General features: G+C 35.0%; 2 protein-coding genes across 5 annotated transcripts in view; one reads left to right on the forward strand and one right to left on the reverse strand.

Moving 5' to 3' along the window:
- LOC128227803 (sodium- and chloride-dependent GABA transporter 1-like) overlaps nucleotides 1-19,506 on the reverse strand; it is a 35,859-nt gene that overhangs the window by 8,554 nt on the left and 7,799 nt on the right. For 2 of the 4 annotated variants that reach the window (XM_052938665.1, XM_052938664.1), the window contains exons 2-10: nucleotides 7,420-7,634; nucleotides 5,741-5,872; nucleotides 4,325-4,469; nucleotides 2,844-3,008; nucleotides 2,332-2,464; nucleotides 1,726-1,964; nucleotides 1,088-1,212; nucleotides 767-879; nucleotides 397-534 (exon numbers count right to left, since the gene is read on the reverse strand). In XM_052938665.1, coding sequence (XP_052794625.1) covers nucleotides 397-534; nucleotides 767-879; nucleotides 1,088-1,212; nucleotides 1,726-1,964; nucleotides 2,332-2,464; nucleotides 2,844-3,008; nucleotides 4,325-4,469; nucleotides 5,741-5,872; nucleotides 7,420-7,621 — 1,392 coding nt within the window. In that variant the 5' untranslated portion in view covers nucleotides 7,622-7,634. Of the gene's footprint in view, nucleotides 1-396; nucleotides 535-766; nucleotides 880-1,087; nucleotides 1,213-1,725; nucleotides 1,965-2,331; nucleotides 2,465-2,843; nucleotides 3,009-4,324; nucleotides 4,470-5,740; nucleotides 5,873-7,419; nucleotides 7,635-7,790; nucleotides 8,001-19,506 lie in introns of those variants that run through there. The other 2 variants (XM_052938666.1, XM_052938668.1) reach the window with 2 other exon arrangements.
- Nucleotides 11,788-12,462, forward strand: LOC128227823 (uncharacterized). Its single transcript, XM_052938695.1, has one exon. It carries the CDS (start codon nucleotides 11,788-11,790, stop codon nucleotides 12,460-12,462), a length of 675 nt encoding a protein of 224 aa, XP_052794655.1.

Here is a 19,506-nt window from a genome sequence, read left to right on the forward strand (position 1 = left end):
CTATTTGATATCGTAGTAACACTCATATATCTATAGATGTATATCTAGATCTTCAATAAAATGATCACAAACAAGTAATGGAATTCATCCCCAATAATAGTTTTTCTTCAGAGTCTTTGATTACGTTCAATGCCTCAGTGGCTTTCTTTTTCTGTTGTCATGGAATGATTCATAGTCAAATTTTTGACGTGGCAAGCTGTATACCATATTGTCAGATATCGATATGTGTAGTGGTAAATACGGGCATACGAACGCATATAAATCATATTGCATTGTAATAAGGCGAAGAAATGAAGGTATTGCATTAATTTGGATCGAATTTCCATGTGTGACCTTTATGAATTCCATTGTAAAGATGAACACAATTCATGATTGCTTTCTGAGCTTGTCCCATACCTGTGTAACCATCGATAAGCCAATCAGAAAGCAGAAAATGCAGTAAACGCCCACAAAAATCATCCTGTTTCTAGGCTTGTATAGGATCTTCGGGTACCTGTCCATGAACGGCGTAAGGAAAGCCTCAACTCCTGCAAACTTTTATTGTATTGAAAATCATTATTATGTGACTGCAGTCGTACGTCTAGCGTTCTTGGACGTTTTGCAGTTTAATCTTTTATTTAATTAATTTAACATATATTGATCGCACAGCCAATATTATAATGATATCATCAAATTAGATCTAACACTTTTAATCCGGGAATATTATACTTTGTATTGTTTATATAGCCAAGGACCTATTGATCGATTACACCGTTTAAGTTTGTACCTCGCTATCCAGCCCAACAAACAAGATGGTCATGAAGAAAAGCACAGACCAGAGTGGAGATAGAGGCATCTGAGTCACCGCCTTAGGGTAGGCAAGGAACACCAACCCGGGACCTGCGTAGAGATATAACATATCTGATTCTCTGCTTTAGGATAGACGAGAAACAAAACAACTGGACCCTTGCAATAAAAGTATATAAAACTTTAGACGTACTTTAAAACTGTCTCATCTGTGATTTACTTATACGAGTGGCCCCTCGTTTGTAATGTTGTGTACATCTCAATTAAAAACAGATAATTAATTACATATAACAAATATTACCTGTATCCACGACTTTGTCTATTGGTTGTTGTGTCTCGTGAGCCATAAAGCCGAGAATTGCAAAAACAGCAAGACCACCAAACACGCTCGTGAAACTGTTTATTACCATAATGATGAGTCCATTTCTGCAGAGGAGAAAATAATTACATTGATAAGTTTGTATGTTTTTAATGAGTTTTTGAAGTGTGTATAAAAACGTCCTTCGATCGTAATAATAATTGAGTGATAAACCTTTATCTACTGACTAAATAACGCTTTTATGAAAACTATAAATTACTGATAACAATATTGTAACCGTATTTAAAAGCTGAAAACGCAAAAATATTATATGATTTACTATCGTCTTATAAGCTAGAAATACTTTGTTTTATGCATCTTTATTTCAAATTAACTTCGGTAGCCTTCATAAGAACCACTGTTTTTGACATGGATTTACCCGTTTTTGTATATTTTAACAATTGGATTATTTGTGGTAAATCTTATTTGGGAGTAAGAGTGCATCTTTAAATGAGAAAAAGTAGGACATGGTGGAAATGAGTGTTTTCGTTACAAGTCGTGTAAGTGTTGCCTTTTCCTAGCGGATATATATATTCGCTTTAAACTAGAACTACGAGCTTCGACAAAAGTCTTAGACTAACCTAACACAATTTGTTTTGAATTTATTGTAGCTTCCTAGAGTTATCATGAAGCCTTGTCCGACCCCAATGGAATAAATGACTTGAGTTCCACCGTCTATCCAAACTTGAGCGTCCAGGATGCGCGAAAAATCTGGTCGTAGGTAGAACACTAGACCATTCGCAGCTCCCTCCAGTGTCACTCCGCGAATAAATATTACCGTCAGAAGTACATAGGGGACAATTGCTGTGAAATACACGATCTAAAATAGCAAAACAAAGCATTATAAAAGTGAGAAATGACAATGTCAATACGTATAGTTCTGATATTATCCTTAAACATCTTGATTTACTTTTTTGCATAGCAGCGAAATACTGCAACATCAGACGACCAGTGGACCTTTTTACTATCAAAATACTGAACAATATTAAACGTATCGTACATGTATAATCTTACTTAAACATGTATCAAAAATGTGCGTAGCTACGCTTTATGGTTTATTTCATGTTGTTTGTCGATTCTTCAAATGATTTAAATTACACCTATTATCAAACAACACGATACTCGAGTGTGAAATATTGGCTGAAAATTGGCATCTGGTTATTTGTTTCGACGGTTTACATACTCACTTTCCCTGTCCATCGCACGCCCCGAAATATACACAGGTAAACCAATACCCACGCAACCAGAAGAGCAACAGCCAGGCCGGGCACAACCCGTCCCGGTTCTTCAAGTCCGCGGGACATTTGCAAGACTCCCCGTCTACAAAGAGAGATATAAGTGTATTATCTTCTCTAGATGAAGGTTGCTACAACATTAGGAACGAGATTTAACTGCTCATTGCTACACCATTTGCAAGATTGCATGTCTGAACGGAAATGCGATATATGAACTAACTGATATATCAATAAATCCTTAGTCTTAAGCATTTAACAAGGATCATTTATAATCTACTATTAGTCAATTGAAATAGGGAAACAAACTACATAATGAGCATAACCTTTTACAAACGATGATCCGTAGAGCTGATTTGAGCAATATATTGGAGATACTTGTGTACTGAGGTACTTTCATTCAGTAAACGTAATCTACACATATACACAATATATAATTATGCATATTAAATGTAAGCCGTTCTTACTCCCAATACTCCACCACAGCATCAACAGGCGGGAAAGTTGATCCTGGAGACGTACATTCTGTTGTATTGATCATGACAGAAGAGGAATTGAAGACAGACGAATTGTTGGTGACAGTCTCACAATCGGTGACAGTATGATTGAGTGTCATCCCAGTTACAAAACATCTGGTTTAAAAAACAACAATTTTAGTTCTCATATAACGTAAATGACAGACAGACAGACAGACAGGCAGGCAGGCAGAGAAAATACGGTAAAATTATTGAAAACGTAGAGCGAAAGTAGATCACGCTACCTATCTTGATTTGAATCAATGGTGTGTGAATAATGGCGCCATTGTGATTTTTTAATAAAGTTTTCCATGCAAGCTATCTTGATTTAATTGAATGGTCCGTGTATGTTAAATGGCGCAATTACGGCTTTTTAAGCACTAGATGTGTCGAAATTTAAGGTAAATGGAAACTTTCCATCGAAATAAAGTTAGTTTAATACAATCAAAGTACGTTTGTGTCATGCTCCTCTTAATATCATGCTGTATATTGATCATATTTTATTTTCTTCATCGCAAAGTATCCGAACTATTTTAGTTGTGTAATGGCCAGTATCTAGTTCACAGTGTTCTTATCGTTCAGGTCTTTCGGGACCACTTCTTCTTTTTTCAGTTAAATTTGTTTTGAACAAGAAACGACAGCTCAAGAACAAAACCATAATGTTTCAAATCCAAATCTTTCTCGATAAGACTTATTAGGTGGCTAAGCGGCCGACATAGCCATTTAATAACCTTTTAAAATTTCTATCTTTAACTGTTTTTTAAGGAATCTAAAACTATTTGATATGCAATTGACGGAATGAAACAATTTAACTCACACCGAACTGTTGGACATTATAGAAAGCTTTCAAGTGCTTATGCATTTTGATGGTTTATTAAAACTAACTGAGGATTATTCCCTGATTACTAATTAAAGTAAAGTCATCGAAATATAATTTCATGATCTCTCCCCCATTTCCCAATAAACCGGTACATACAAGAACACAGTGCATGTCATTTCCGATGTAACGTCATTTAGACCTCATTTGGCGATATTTTTGAATTAATCAACAAGTTAATATTATTTTGGATTTATTTTAAGCATTCTGGTTTAAAATCGTGTGCCTTGTTGGAAACTAATTTAGGATTACAAGCCTTTAAAATACTTAAGCTACTTTGTACGGTTTGATATACCAGTTGTAGTTAATATATTGATTTGGGAAAACGACAAAATGCGCGACGAAAGAAAAAAACAATCGGGTAAACACGTTTTAACTGTTGGCAAACGATTTACGAAATAACAACAAAAATATATGCATCCCTAGACTGTCCAGTGCAATTGGCTTTATTCATAAGTTTGTGCACTATCACTATAATCAACAAGATATATAAGAATAATATCAGTCATTTCGCCATGGTGATATACTATCAAGTACAAATAATAACAAATAAAACCTTTCTGTGTTCCAGGGATTACCGCACGATGCCCAGGGCAAGTTGGCTGTAAACGATACTGCTATATAGTAGAGAGCCCAGGCGACAACGACGATGTAGTAGATGTTTGAATATAAAGTTATTATTTGCGAAGCAAATCCTAGCCCTGAAAAAAACAATTGAAGACACAAGTTGATCCAGACATTGTGACGTAATACCGTAATACTTTAATCAAAGTTATATTTAAGATATAATTAAGATTTAATTAAATGTATACGTGTCTACATACTGTATGTTTAGTAATGTAGGGCATATTTGATTGTCATTTGAATATGGAGATGGTTGACAGCCGACCTGGTACAAATGTACAAAATGGTCATGTTAATTACAAAAACGTGTATTCCTGTGGTTGTAAAGCTGTCATAGGTAGACAACAAATTAGTATAAGAGAGATGATTTTGGATGTGAAAACAGAAAGGGGTTAGGCAAGGCAAGAAAAGCGGCCTTGGGTCCTTAATGGACGGCAGTTAGGATGCGGGATTACCTTAAATGTCATGCTGTATTTAGAACTTATTATTATACGTAGAAAGAACGTGGAACAATAAAGAACTGACATTCGAACGGTTGTTGTTTATTAACTTAAAGGCTTCCAACAGTTTAAGTGAACACTTAGAGAGTTCTGTGGCTGTTACGTCACAACATGCATTCAGAATGTTAGCTAAAATAGCAATGTTATTTCGGCTATAATTTTTATATAAAGATGTAAGCTGAAGTGCTGAATATTGTTTTGCCTCATTGTGTAATTCATTATGATCAGTATTATGCTATGTTTAGACGTGCCAGGTGACTTGGTGACTCGTAAGTACTGAGAAGAATTTAATCATTTTGTTGCATGAAATGTGGATATGGTCACTAATGTTATTCTTTGATATATTTTGTGGCAACCAATCGTAACGAAAGTGCGCTGTTTGCGGGCTTCACTGTTTCACATCTGATTCAGTTAAGGTTTTCTTTAAATATTTTTTCCACCGTGACGTCGTTGCAATTGGATAAGCCCGATAAGAAAATCACGTTCGGCTGGCCGCGGCTGATCGCCGGGAGGAAGGTAGGTGCGGCTGGCGTCAGGAGACCTGGGTGATTTATATCACGGACATATATCTCTCAGACACGTTAGAAGATGGGTCCGCCCTCTAGGCCTGTACGCCTTCTGTGCTCATGCACAAGTCAAGGCTTATCTCCCGGATGTAAGCTTACGCGGACGGCATGAGGATTCCTACCTGGTACATAAATGGACCTGATACCTATGAAGATGGGAACCGCCATCAAGGCATGCACGACCCCTGCACTCATGTACTGACCAAGGCCATTCTATGAAATAATGTGCGGTCGGCACGTCGAGCCCTTGGTAATACAAATCTGGTAAATATATGTACGTACCTTGGAAGATGGGAACAGCCTTCCAGGCATGCACGACCCCTGCGCTCATGTACTGACCAAGGCTAATCTCCATGATGTATGTAGGTGCCGCCGCCAGGATAAACGACAGGAAATAGGGGATGAAGAAAGCACCTAGATAAGAAGTATGAATGGTATATTTATGCCAACCTCTGTTGCAGACTCAAAAACCTCACTTATACACACTCATCTCTCCATGTGCCCCCGTTGGTATTCGTTATAAACTCCTATACAACGGCTGGAACTCATACTTGTGTGCGACAGTATGCACGGTTGTTTTTGTGTATTTTTCACGAATATTTCCCAAAAGCATCACTAATTTTTTATTATTATTGTTATTTATGGCAAAAAATATAAATGGCTCATTCTTATTCAAATCTATTGACACGGTTAATGTTGTTTTTATTTCTCATCAAAACACCGACGCATGTGCATGGGAGCCAGGCCCATACGCGTTCACTCACCCGCGAAAGGCGTTACTCAGTAACGTCAACCATTTCCTGCGTCGATGGTGAACGTTAAATCAAATCATTCAAACATTAAATTCGGAACTCCTCGGCCATTTTTATCGAATACAACCTCGGATGTTAAGTTTCAATTGATTGCCAGTGAAATGTATTGTTGCAAACATATTCGATATTACCAAGAGTTTTAAAATTAAATTACAACGCGATCTATTTGCAGCGGACTTACATACCAATTTCTGAGTATGTAAACCGTCAATATACATCCAAGGTTGTTTTCGATAAAAAAAAATGGCCGATGAGCTCCAAATGTCAACCATTACTGAGCCAGAATGTTTGTGGAATAAAAAACACACCAAAATTATGCATTTCTTCGTGGCTTGGCTTTTTGAAACAAAATCTACTCTACGTATTTGAAAATTATCCGTGTAACATTTTACATCGAGTGTAGATTCATTAAAGATGCAATATTACCCACAAATAAGATGTACCACAATTAAAACAAGTGTGTTGAATTACCGAATAGGATGAAAACATATCAAAATAATGGGTCATGTGTGAGATATCATGCTAAATTTGAAAGACAGGTGCAGAAGTCTACCGTATAAGACGATAGTTGATCACTGTAAATATTTAGGACTCACCGATCATTTAATAATTTATGCGTTTTGAGCCATTAAATAGACGGTGAGAATCTTGTTTTCAGAAATTAGTATTTTCCATTTATGCATTATTTATTTAATAGTTCAAGGTTAATCATTCATTTTTCATGTTAATTAAACATGTTGATGTATTAATTTTTTAAAAAATCTTGCAGTATTCATAACGCATGACCAAAATTACCCTTTCGTGAGTGATGTTTGTCTTTCGATACGGAACAGCAATCATATTACGGCGATGCGATATGTTTTCATGTTTACTTGTTTAATGGGGACTCGCAAGTCATAATAGTTTGTCATTTGAACCAAGATCAGGTTTGACGTATAGCTTCTTATGTTGATAACATTAAAATAGTAAGCAGAAGTGATAGCAACAAACCCCTTGAATACACTGCGCATGAGACATTTAAATGGGTTTAACAAAAACACATATTACACAAATAATACAAAAAATGCAAATGCTACATAAAATATACTTTCGTATTGTGTTTGACCGGTCATATAGATACAAATACAATTCCAATTAAACAGTATTTACCTCCTCCATTTTTATAGCAGAGGTAAGGGAATCGCCAGATATTTCCCAGCCCAACTGCACACCCAACCGAGGTCATTATAAAGTCGATCTGAGATGCCCATGTCTGGCGCCTCGTTTTGGCGCCATGTCTTTCACTGTCAGTCTCCTCAAGCGAGTCCGTTTCCAGATCAAACTTCGAAATTTCCTTTGAACACGAATTCATTTTTTTCTTTTACCTGAAATAGTTTAATGACTTAGACCTCCTCTTAAAAAGCATTTTGCATAAATCAAACATAATAAAGAAATCGATTAAATAGTATAATTTATTGACATGTATATTTATTTATATATACACTTATAAAGTCTCCACGAAAGTACATATATTAACTTGCATTTCGTTAATACGCTTCATCTCATAAATCAATAGTAGATTCAGGTATCTGTCATAAAAATAATCCTATAACGGTGACAATTACTTAATCTGCATATTTCTGTAATTATTATTTTTTCCAAGCATAACTCCGATCCAAATGCGTCAAACACGAATAAAGAAAGATATGGGTCCAGTGTGTATTAACTCGTTCAAATCCAAAGCAAAGTCAATATATAATTTTATTTTTTTGTAGTTTTCCACTGTAAATAACAATTGCAACATATGAGGGCCATTACAAAACCCGTCGTCTTCCTGTAAAACTTAAAGATTAATTTAGGTGTTGACGTTTTCTAATAATATAAAGTATAATTAATACACATCTGACATTAATTATCAAAGCAAACAAAAGCATAAGATTTGTAAACAGATCGAGATCGCCTTGATTGACAAGTCAAGTCAAGTCAACACATTTATTCACTCAAATTCATGCACAACATGAAAAAATTGAGGAAATTGATAAAGACAATACATTTCAGAGGCTCAAATTGAGGATTCAAAGACTTAACATACATTTAAATAAATCAAATATTTAAAGACCAGATAATCCCGTTTAACAGGATAAATATTGCAAATGGATCATTGGATTCAAGCAGTGTTTACGAAACTTTACGAGTTATAAAATGGGTTAAGTACAATGGGAGAGTCAACTAATATATGCAAAAAGTCTTAGATAAATAAGATCAGTAATGTTTAACGAAGTTGTTTAAGAATAACAGATATCATTTACACATGTTCAAAAAATCCTTTTTAATAGTTGTGTTTACCAATTGTTCAAGTTTATATATGTTTGGATGTCTGTTAAAATATGGTTTTATATACTGCTTACGCTCGTTATCAAAAATGTTACACTCGAATAAAAAATGGAATTCATCCCCTAGTTTGTTACATGTTTGGCATTTCCTTTCATTGACTGGTGTTCTATTCCAATTGCCCGTTTCTATTGGTAGTCTGTGGTTTCTTGTTCTAAACTTGATTTAGTGGATATAATAATGATTTGGGTGTTGAATGAAGATACTTTTCATAGCCAAATCACGTTTTGAAGATTTTATAAAATTGACTGTTGCTATCATTTTCAATAAGGGAGTACCACGATGTTGAGAAAAGATCTTTAAGCTTGCGCTTAACCGCAAGATTAAGCCATTTAGGATTTACCTCTTGTTAATATTTCCAAGTTCCTATAAATCCACTCTTTGTTAGTATTGACTTTATTTTGAAGCACTTGATATCGTGTTCTTATTATGTCTGGAGGTAAAGTCTGAACTGTTTTGTATATGCATTAATATATATATCATCGATGATAGTTTACTACTACTACTACTACTACTACTACTACTACTATTATTATTATTATTATTATTATTATTATTATTATTATTATTATTATTATTATTATCATTATTATTATTATTATTATTATTATTATTATTATTATCATTATTATTATTATTATTTTATTATTTTTATTACACAAACGTACCAAGTATGACATCATTTTCTCTTCTATATCAATGACAACAAAATAGGAATTGCCGACTTCCGGTTTTGCTTCAAAAGCTCCATTGAAACTACTGAGTCAAACTTAATTAATTTTCACAGGAAGCTCTACAAACATATTTTCCAGACATAAACTGTATATAAGAAATATAAGTTAAACTATGATAAATTAGAGCAATTTTCCCACGATATGTTATGGTGTTATTGTAAAATAAATATAAAATATGAAGAGTAAAAATCCCATATTTTTAAAATCCTATAGTTTAGTAAAACTCGGTGCAACAAATATGTCATTATTGGATTTTTTGTCTATTTATAGTGACAAGGGAATTATTTTTATACATTTTATGAGTAATGAATTTAATTCTCCATATAAGTCACTGCTTAGGTAGATATTGGTCTTTTGATTAACTCTGGTATCCTGGCGAGGTATAACTATCACCGGGATTTAGGAAACAATATTAAATTCCTAATTTACGCAATTGTTTTCAGAGGATATTATTTAATCAGCATTATATCGGTGATGCCTTTCTTGTTCTGAAGCTTTATTGGAGTTTTCACAAATCTCCGGAGATAGATTCAGCGCCATCATGGACATCTTTTTGTATATGTAAGCCTATAATGGTATCAAACTTCTGAATTGAATGCACTGTTGAACTATTGGTAAAAAGTAAGAATAATAAACAAATCCGAGCAAATTGTTCTGAGAATCAAGCACACATTTCCGAAGTGAGTGATAGAAAATGTTGACGTCGGAATATGGACGAAACATCTTCTTATCGTTATTTCATGTAAATCTGATTTCTGTTCATAAAATTGCTGTAAATTAAAACAAGTGCATTAAGACCACTTATATACATACGTTTTATGTTAAATCTGAAGCTGTCATAGATTCGTCCTGTTGTTTTACATAACAAAACGAAACTCCAAAACATGATATTTAGGTGTTATATTAGCTTGCTCTACTTGACATACAATTATGCTAAACTCTTCAACGAACTGTATTATTGGTGTAATTTTGCATCGGTTTTAATTACATACATCAATCAGTAGTCAAAGGTCTTAGTTGTAAATAAAGAAAATAACAATAAATTTAAGCCTTTATATCTGTTTGTTCGCAAACATGAACAAGTCCATCAAATGACGTCATTGAATTGACATCATTTGACGTCATTGAATTGACATCAATTGACGTCACTGAATTGACATCATTAGGCGTCATTGAGTTGCGCCGTTTTACTCTAGCTACCTTGATTTAAAATGAAAATTTATCAAGCAAAATCAACTTACCTTAGCTAATTATTCAAATTAAGAATAAAGTTCTGACGAGTACAGTGAAGTATATATATAAACAATTCTGTAAAAGTATAGATTTTTAATGTTCAGTATATACGTAGTTTTTGAACGGCCCTCGCAGCGACATGACAGTCAAGCTTCTAGCACTCACTGGTGTTCATAAAGATAGCGCTTCGAAAGGCACTCGAGCGCAAACTTGTCTAATATAAACATTTTTTTGTCGTAAATTTGATAAAATACTAATTCCCAACGATCTAACAAAAGTACTTAATAAAACGACAAACTAAAAGACTTTAAAAAGTTAGATTTTATACATAATGCCCTTTTCTGTTTTATAAGGTAAATACTATATATAAAACTGTATTTATTGTATGGACAAATAACAAATATATATAAAAATATTTAATTTTGATCTTAGTTAGACATCGAACTTTATTTCTTAACATGTGCTGGTGCAATAGGCCAATTTCAAAAGTGATAAATACATTAGATACCTCATACATTTTCCTCGGATAAGTATTTGTTTTATATCTTTGATATGAACTTGGCAGTCTTTAAATGTCGCTTCGGAAGAGCAATTCTTGTTTACGATGACGATTGTTTAAGATGTTTAAAGACTATGCCGATCATTTTGATATGTAACAAAACATAAATATACAAAATCTAATGAGCTTCAAGAAGTAAACAGGTTTTGGATCCATAACATTAACATACAAACCTTTTTTAAGTGGAAAATGTCAGTAAAAAACCTTATTATATAAATAGATAAAATCTTTGAATTTTATATTGTTTCTTTTAACAAGTAAATTCAACTTAAAAATATATTTACTGGGGTTATATATAGAGGAAAATTGCTTGTTTCGGTGTAAGATCGTAATATATTTTACCGCGACACCACAACCGAAGTGTTTGTAACAGCGCCACCACCACCGAAGTGTTTGGAACAGCGCAACCACCACCGAAGTGATTGGGTCAGCGACACCACCACCGCAGTGTTAGTGACAGCGACACCACCACCGCAGGGTTAGTGACAGCGATACCACCACCAAAGTGTTTGGAACAGCGACACCACCACCGAAGTGTTTAGGTCAGCGACACCACCACCGAAGTGTTTAGGTCAGCGACACCACCACCGCAGTGTTTAGGTCAGTGACACCACCACCGAAATGTTTAGGACAGCGACACCACCACCGAAGTGTTTGAGACAGCGACACCACCACCGAAGTGTTTGGGACAGCGACACCACCACCGAAGTGTTTAAGTCAGCGACACCACCATCGAAATGTTTGGGACAGCGACACCACCACCGAAGTGTTTGGGACAGCGACACAACCACCGAAGTGTTTAGGTCAGCGACACCACCATCGAAATGTTTGGGACAGCGACACCACCACCGAAGTGTTTGGGACAGCGACACCACCACCGAAGTGTTTGAGACAGCGCCACCACCACTGAAGTGTTTGGAACAGCGACACCACCACCGAAGTGTTTGGGACAGCGACACCATCACCGACGTGTTTGGGTCAACGACACCACCATCGAAGTGTTTGAGACAGCGACACCACCACCGAAGTGTTTGGGACAGCGACACCACCACCGAAGTGTTTGAGAGAGCGACACCACCACCGAAGTGTTTGAGACAGCGACACCACCACCGAAGTGTTTGGGACAGCGACACCATCACCGAAGTGTTTAGGTCAGCGACACCACCATCGAAATGTTTGAGACAGCGACACCACCTCCGAAGTGTTTGGGACAGCGACACCACCACCGACGTGTTTGGGTCAACGACACCACCACCGATGTGGTTGGGTCAGCGACACCACCACCGAAGTGTTTAAGACAGCGACATCACCACCGACGTGTTTGGAAAAGCGACACCACCACCCGAAGTGTTTGGAACAGCGCCACCACCACCGAAGTGTTTGGGACAGCGACACCACCACCGAAGTGTATGGGACAGCGACACCACCACCGAAGTGTTTGAGACAGCGATACCACCACCGAAGTGTTTGGAACAGCGGCACCTCCACCGAAGTGTTTTGGAACAGCGGCACCACCACCGAAGTGTTTTGATTATTTTCTTTTTGTTGTTGGACATTTCTTTGTGCGAAAACTGTATTTTTCTTTTAATTGTCAGATAACCGTGCCTTAATGCAAACTCTGATGTTACATCTAACTTTGCCATTTCTAAACGCATAACATTTATCTATTTGAATTGTTATGCTTTGTTTTAAATGATATTACGCTTACACATTCCGCTTGTTTTATTTTGCTTGAATGCCCTTTGGATGACCTTTTCCTGGCATGCATACTTTACATCCACATTATACTATATACCAGGAGCAGGGTATACCGGGTCATGCCATAGGCAGCAGTTACGTTGACAAGACCAACTTTGATGTGTTTTTTTATTATAGAAATCTAAAAATTAACAAAAAAAAATCCCACGTACATTATTTCGGTGAGTATGGGAGGACAGAGGGGTTATAATTCCATTCCGAATGTTGAACTGTATCACCGTGTTTGTTAATTTTATTTTATCTAATGCATTTCCGAAATTCCAATTCGCCTGTTGAAGATTAAATTACCTTGTGTTTGTAATTTTATGTTGATTAATGCATTTTCATTGCGTCTTCATACATGCACACATTAACTTTGCTTTAATAGTTCCATTTATTTGAAGACATCTTTATAAAGTTGTTGCAATTTTATGAGTTCTATTCGTTTACAGGAATCATGAAGCTACATCAAGTACAGTGACATTATCAAGAATATAAATTCATGCAGATTTTGTTTAAATAAAAATAACAGACATTTATTGAGAGTATGATTAAAGCTTCCACCCTATTGCACTGTGATATACACCCATCACACTTCCTTAGCATATGATCCAGAGGATTTGCTTTTACTCGAGAAAGAATAAAATATTTGAAAATGGGCATTTTGCAATTACCTAGATTCTCGAAATGTTTAAGAAACCTGCTATGACGGATTTCTTCAAAAATAATTATTTAACCAAGCGGTATTATGCCACACAAAAGCTAGTTTAAGTGGTCAGTATTATATTTTGTCATATCAGCAGTCAACCGTTATTGATTTGAATCAGGTGAAGCAGTAGATATTTACAGTGTGTCGCATTGATCTATGATGACAACGCGTTGATAATCTACTATTCTGTTCTTGTTTTTTATTCAAGTATAAGCGATGGAAAAGTTAATGATCTAGAATGTCGTAAAATGTTCGCCTAATGCTTTAAATGTTAAACATTGTTGTGTTAGAGATATTATTACGCGGTATGAACACGTGTGTGCCGTTGCACGGAACTCATTTATCCACGGATAATCCACGGGTATTAGAGACGATGTTGAACACGACGCGGATTTGTACATGTACGTGCAAAAGTTCCAGCTCGGTATTAAATTCGTTTGCGAGATTTCTATTGAAACGTCGTCTTGTAATCTCGTTGATATAGCATACAACTCATTTGTTCGTGCTATATCGTATGCCATTTTATACTACAAACATATGCACATACCTTGATGACTTGAGGCATAAACTGAGTCCGCACATACACGTACCCGTACAATTAGTGTTCCAAAACCACTCTTGTATGTGTTGCTATGCAGGCAGAAATCATGAAATCAATATTTCTGCTATTTGTCACTTCGCCGTTTTTGAACAATATTACATTGATTACAAATAAACAAAACTGGAATTAAAAATAACTACTAGGAGTATTACAATGAGAGAGTTGTGTATTGAGGGCTTTCTTTTCTTTCAATAAAATGTTGACAAAGGTTTATAAATTCAGTAATTCGTTGTAAAAATAAGTTATAGAGTCATTGACATTGGCGTAATCAAAAAGTAGTTTATTGGCTGGTTTCCCTTTGTTGTTTTATTTTATTTGAGAATATTTAAACTGCTGATTACGACTATCTAAATTTTATGTCCAAAACTGAAAATAAATCACTGAACTATGAAACATACTTCATTCTTTGTTAGCCGTGACTATAGGTAATAAGAAAGTCACGGCTAACAAAGAATGAAGTCACCATACAGTCGATCGGTCGGTGTGTTGCAAAACGTTTGTGGCGCGAACTATGCTCGTACATCTACATTTTGACGGGTTGTTCTAAACCTAGGTATATATGATCATGAGAGGTACAAGTGCTTAAAGGCAGAAGCTCCCTGTGCTTTACTAGTCACTAAGGTCTGCAGTATGAGTTTGTGTCTCAGAATCCGAGATGCGAAATTTTGAATGAAAAAAACAACATGTTGTTTCCGTCTCTATGATAGACTATGGATTGATAATAGTATATATAAACTGTTATCGGTAAAATTGAAAGCATTTAATCACCATTCGTTTTAAAGTAGTTATTTTATAATCATAAATACAACAAAGATTGAGTCGCCATTGAGTCTTTGAGTACTGAGTCTGAATTTAGACTCTGAACGAAAGTTAATATAGGCGTAGTTTCTGCAAGGAACCGACGAGCTGTTTCTCACCAATCACTGAATAAAATATTTCAGGCCCTTTTTGTTGAATTTATTCATATAAAGTTTAATCAATCAATGGTCTCAGCTTATTGCCAATGACCTACATACAGGTTAATCTATGAGATATTATATCAGAGCCCAATGAAGTGTACCACAAACATGAGCATGGAATTTGCGTACTTATTTACTGAAAACTATGTACACACTATTTCTTTAGAAACTAAATACCTTTTGAGTACGTAACTAGGGACAATATTTTTCGCTAGCAGTTGTACAGAATTGATTTTATATGTAATGTGAACATCAAAAATATCTGAAGTAAAGAAATATGTCAATAATTAACATAATACCTCAACTGATCCTTATATCTTTAAATGCCCATTTGAATTAAATCACATGAAATATTGTACACTATAGGAGTACTATCTTAATCTAAAACTACTTTCATGACTGTTCTCGCAAATGGATGGATTGTTATCCTGGCAGATTTAAGATTTTTAAACATTGTTGAAACTGTAAGCTGCACTCTCACAGATTTATCGTTTATATAACTTTTTATTTATTTTTGTCTTGGAATGAGCAAGTTTTTGCGTATATATCTGCAAACCAGTGATAAAAGAGTGCTGAAAAAAGCTCAGGTCGCAGATATTATAGTTATGTTCGAAAACTTTAATTTTACCACATACCAGTAACCGGAGAAGTTCGCCTTTATGTTATATACCAAATAAGAATGTTCCAGAAATTGCTTTCCGCTTGAATTTCTCTCAAATTCTATAAGAAAATTGTTCTTCCTTAAAAATGAATCATGGAATGAATGGAAAATTCTAGAACAACTCCAGACAAATGCATGCTTAAAATCCTTCGGGAAAATCTAGTTTACTTCAATGACCCTATATAGGTCACCATGCAGTTAAAACTAAGTTATTAAATAATGAAGCACTTTCAAAATTCATAGAGTTAACAGACGGTTTGTTTCAGAATACATTAGGCAATATACCCATGCGTACACAATCAGTAAAATATGTGTTTGTTTACTATTTCATTCCATTTCATGCCAAATATAAATCATTTAATTATTAACCGCAAGGACTATAAAACGCAACGAACATGTGTTTAGATGCGCCCCAGATGGAATCATCAAAGGAATTTCCAATGTTACCATGTACAAACGGCACTCCGGTTCAACAGACCGAGTAAAGAACAAAAAGAGCTGTTTAATTCCCGATACACCAGACTATATAATAGACGAAATGACATTTCACATTTGAGTTATCCATCAAATCAACATTTAGATTGCACATCACCATTGTCATTTGCTCTGTAATTGATTGCCGGAAAGATATATATTACACAACAAACAAAAGCATTTTTGAGCGAATACAGACTACGATAATCATATAAATTCCTAAAGTCAAGCTTGGAATTACCCTTTAAGTCGATAAAAAAGGGGAGGGGTTAAATTATTCCTAAGAAAATTATCTCCACACTTAAAAAACAGACTCTAAAAATTGAACAATGCACATGTCCATGACAGTCCTAGAATGACCTCTCAGTTTAAGGGCAGCAGTAAATGCTTTAAGCTTTACTCTAAAATGATAAATCAAGCAAGAACAGAATACAAGAGGAAGATTCAGGAACGATGGCATTAACGATTCACACTGTGTAAGCATTCGGAAACCTGTCTATCTCTCATATAAAAGTCTTGTGAATTTTCACTCAACGGAAATGCATATGTCGTACGTAATGGCGACGTCAGTAAGTGCTTCAAATGGAAACCAACACCTACAGTGGTGACCCGTATTGTCCAAATGATCTTTCTTGTATGTTCCCCTTCTCTGAAATAATCACAATACTACCAAATCGTGTATATCAACAACCTGCTACAATCAACACTACGGTACAACCACTGCACATAGATAACACACCGCCATCGTTGTTTTCACTACATATAAAAACATAATTTTTATATAACAGCGAATACAGACTATGATTACCATGTATACTCCTTAAGTACAGGCTTTAAGTTACACTTTAAGTCAATAAAAGGGGGGTTAATTATTCCAAAGAAAAAACTCTCAACACTCTAAAACAACTGAACAATCCGCCATGACAGATTACAAAATGACATTTCAGTTAATGAGTAAATGGTTAAACTATGCTATTAATGTTAACTTAAGCAAGACTAGATTATCAGGGTATAAAAGTTTCAGGAATCAGGACATTTTTTGTTTGTACGTATGAAAACCTGTCTATCACTCATAAAAACTGGAGAATGTTCACACATCGGAAATTATTCATATGTCGTAATGGTGATGTCATATAACTGCTGGAACTGGGAAGGCAACATGTACAGTGAAGAACCGTATGTCAAAATTATTTTTCTTTTATGACTACCTACTCTGAAATAATCTCAATACTACAAAAGTGTGTATACTACACTCCCTGCTACAATAAACACTCCGGTCATCCTGACTTAGTAAAATCATGTCCAGTGTGTGTATACCACGTGATAAATTACGCCGTATATGCTACGCCGGAAGGCAAAATTTTGCTTTAAATGAAGACTTAAATCATCTTTTCTTTTACAACACCGTTTTAAATTAAACAAAGGACAGTCCAGAAAGCTTAAAAAGTCCCGCATTTGTTTTATTACCGAAAATTGATCAGGTCTAATTAACTAATGTTTTATCAAACACTTCGACAAACCTGTTTCCAAAATAATGTTTTGACAGTGCTGCGTCAGACTGCCTTATTGTGAAAAGGTTTGTCGAAGTGTTTTAAGAAACTTAACTCTCAATCAAACTCTGGTAAAAGACCGAATGCGGGGCTCCGTAAGCGGTGTAGACTGCGCTGGTTCATTTAAAATGGTGAACAAATAGTGAAGTTATCTTTGTTCAAATAAAAATATTGCCTTCCGACGTAGCATTTATGACGCAATTTATCACGTGGTATACACACACTGATGTCTGGGGCTTTGAAAACCCTTGGTATATTGGAGCAACTTCATTGTACTTTTTTGCGTCGGAACACATATACTAGAAAGAGTACTCTACGTAACATGCTCTACTCGGAACTTGGTAGATACCCTCTTAAAACATTATAGTTAAAACCAGAATGGTAAGTTACTGGAGAAAACTCGTTTCGTCCCATGACTCGAAAATAAATCTCTTGATACATATAAGATAGCAATAATTCAGTTTGGGTCAATAACATCAAGTCAATATTTGACTCGACGGGTTATTCATTCGTCTGGCTTAACCCAACAAGAGTACATGTAAAACATGTTAGGAAACTCGTGAAATCTTATCCTGTTAACCAATTTCAGCAAACTTGTTTTAAACAATTTTAATATTTCGTCTAACAGCAGAATGTATTTTCTGTTTATGTCTGATATTAAATTCGAGGAGTACCTTAATAATTATCTTAACCAAATCTCTAAGATTAAATATTTGCATTTTCGCACTTGCAACCATAAATTTCCTCTCGAAGTCGGTAGATACAGACAAAATGCTGTACATCATGTCAACAGAAATCGTATGTTCTGTAATCTAAACGATATCGGTGACGACCAGCATTATTCACTTATATGTCCTTTTTTAAACATTATCAGGAAAAATTTCATACATTGTCGCTTCTACTCAAGACCTAATATCCTGAGTTTTAGTGAAGTTTAAATTGAAAGAACCCGAATACCTTAAAGAAAAGAACATTTTTAAAAAATCTTAGTTAATCACTTTAAATGAATCTGATCATGTGTTCAATAGTTTTTTCATCTCATTACAGTATCGATTATACTGTACCTTTACTGAAATATGTGAATTCATTTTGTTATGAAATAAAACTTATTAAACTAACCACATTCCCCTAACTAACTAATTATAATTATTTTGTATATTTATTAATTGCCAACCTGTTTAGAAGCCGCTATTGATCCACCTGTTATATGTGTGTTAAACTGTAGTAATATTGAGTTTTCACATGCTTTTCCTTAAATTGGAAACTGTGATGCAATAAAAGAATATTGAGTTGAGTTGAGCAAAATTATTTATCATTCGGTTCGCATGATCACATTATTCACAAAATGATTTTGTGTTGCTTAGTCTGATGATAAACGACATTGAAATAGGTATTTAGAAAATCATTTGTTCAAGAAAGGTTACTTTAATTGGTCACAAAAAAGTTATCGCTCAACATGCATCCTTCTCATTAACTAAACTTTACCATACTAGTATATTAAACAACACTGAATTTCCCATTTTTGTTCAGACGATTAAACTTTTTGACGTCTTAGTGGGCTCAGTGCTAAACTTCTGCTCAGAAATTTCGGGTATTCATCAAGCCACTGACAGAAATAATTCATGAAAATTCTGAAATGAAAATTTGGC

Source organism: Mya arenaria, chromosome 3 (genome assembly GCF_026914265.1).
Source record: "Mya arenaria isolate MELC-2E11 chromosome 3, ASM2691426v1".
In the NCBI taxonomy this organism is placed as follows: domain Eukaryota; kingdom Metazoa; phylum Mollusca; class Bivalvia; order Myida; family Myidae; genus Mya; species Mya arenaria.